At 39.5% G+C, this 2242-nt stretch overlaps 1 protein-coding gene across 2 annotated transcripts in view; it reads left to right on the plus strand.

The window, feature by feature from the left end:
- The window catches only part of kcnn4 (potassium intermediate/small conductance calcium-activated channel, subfamily N, member 4), a 22255-nt gene that overhangs the window by 14496 nt on the left and 5517 nt on the right, over window positions 1-2242 (plus strand). For both annotated transcript variants that reach the window (XM_032518342.1, XM_032518343.1), the window contains one exon: window positions 49-159. In XM_032518342.1, the coding sequence (XP_032374233.1) occupies window positions 49-159 (111 nt within the window). The remainder of the gene's footprint in view (window positions 1-48; window positions 160-2242) is intronic.

Below are 2242 nucleotides of genomic sequence, written 5' to 3' on the forward strand. Positions count from 1 at the left end.
GTGTGTGTGTGTGTGTGTGTGTGTGTGTGTGTGTGTGTTGGGTTTTAGGGTGTAGCCTGCACTGCTATGCTGGTGGCAGTTGTTACCAAGATGCTGGCGTTGAACAAAGGAGAGAAACATGTACACTTCTTCATGCTGGACATCCAGATCTCTAAACGGGTAAGAGCAAAATAAGTGAAGTTATATGACCTATAAGAAATATGACCTTTTGATGTCAGTGGACAGTCATTTTTACTTGGGATTTCTAATCCGTTGCATCACTGTAACAGGCTTCATCTGACAAGTGTTAGTTCAAAGAAGATACCAGTATTTATTGCAGGTTTTGGCCCATTTACTACAAATTATTCATTCCTTACATTACTGCTATTAATTACTTTTTTTTTTTTTTTGGGGGGTTTTTTCCCCTTTATTTAGACAGGACAGATGTAAGTATGTGAAAGGGAGAGAGAGAGAGGGGGGAGCGACATGCGGCAAAGGGGCCACAGGCCGGATTCGACCCGCCGCGTCGAGGAACCAGCCTCTGTATATGGGCATCCGCATAGACCACTGCGCTATCTGGATATTTTGGATTTTTGACTGTACCTTCTCCTTTAATTTCTGTATGAAAGTCAGCTTGCAGAAATTTGAAACTTGTTTAACTTATCACAATGTGTCTGTGTTTATTGTGGAACATTGCGTGGTAATGCAGCTGTGGTAGTGCAGAATGATTTGAAAAGTCTGTTCTGCAGTGCCAGACAACAATAACATAACTCAATAAAAAAGTAAAAGACTTTGCTTTGCTTTGGAAAATGCTTGTCAGTTATGTAAAATATGTCATTTGTATTGAATGGGCCAAGTCATGTAAAAAAAACTTTGGTTGACAAAAACCACAGCAGCATTCAACCCTTTTCTGCGGAGGACTTAAAGAAAACAGAATCTTTACATAAGGTCAATTACAATTATTAGCAGCTCAATATAGGTTAGATAATTTTTGGGGCATTTTCAGGCCTTTATTTGTACAGGACAGCTGAAGTTGTGAAAGGGATGTAATGTAATGTATAGAAAGGGAGATGGGAGAACGAGATGCAGCAGAGGGCCGCAGGGCGGAGTTGAACCTGCATTGAGGAGAAAACCTCTATATAGGAATGCACACTCTATCAGGTGAGCTACTCAGGAACCCAGATAATTCACTTTTTACTTAGAAAATCATCTTAGGTGTAGAGTCATGTCACAAAATAAGCCCTAATGACATCCCTGGCTCTCCTGTACCTTGTAACTTTGACAGATCTAAATTTAAATGTTCAATATAACATATGACAAAAGTGAGATTTTTATATTTTAGCAGAACCTGGAAATAGTGGCTCTTTTTTGTGATAATATTTATTCAATAATTAAATAAACTTCCCTATGTAAGCAATTAGTAAACAGTGCACTGCCCTCTCTTCCATCCAAGGTAACTGCAGTGTAGCAAGACACATAAGAAGAATGACAAAGCGGATGGAGCAGCCAGGATGGCAGCGTCACTACTTTCCATGTTGCATGCATGTTTTGGTTTTCGAGTCTTATTAGAATGGTTTTCTTTCTGAAATAAGAGACACCAGAGGACAGGATAGAGTTGGAAAAGAAGAGGGAGGTGCCAATCCCTTTAGAGCATTTTCAAGGCGTCAAACAGAGGAAATCATCGGATCCCTGTCTGGAAAGAAACTTGTGTCAGCTCAGGACGGTGCAGCAATGGGCAGGAAACTGGTTGAGCTCACTTTGTGAGTGCGTGTTTGGAAGTGGCTTGCAAAGGACTTTCTTTGTAGGCTTGAACAATATTCAAATGTTTGGTTTGTGATGGACAGAAGGAAGTGTCTGATAGGCTAAAGACATATGTAAATGCTTACAAAGAATGATTGTCACAAAGCCAGAAAAGTATTTTAGGACTATACGTGACTGTGTTATTATTAACCCCTGTATGGTGTTCCGGTCTGTGGGACCTATTTTCAAACTTTGCTAAAAGAATAATTATGTTATTTATTATTTCTTTTAACTCAAACTCATTGGCCTTGGCTCATTTATATGAAGAACATAAAAATTACTTATTTTCAATGACTGCACAGGGCACACCCTTCCACGCATAACTACCACATATGAGGTGTTCGGGTCTAGTGGACCCGAGTTCATTTAAATGTAGGTGCTATGAAACTATGTTGTATTTCTGCATCTGCTATTCTCACGTAAAGTTACAAAAATGTTACATTTCAAGCACTTCCACCTGTTC

Source organism: Etheostoma spectabile, chromosome 6, assembly GCF_008692095.1.
Source record: "Etheostoma spectabile isolate EspeVRDwgs_2016 chromosome 6, UIUC_Espe_1.0, whole genome shotgun sequence".
NCBI lineage: Eukaryota > Metazoa > Chordata > Actinopteri > Perciformes > Percidae > Etheostoma > Etheostoma spectabile.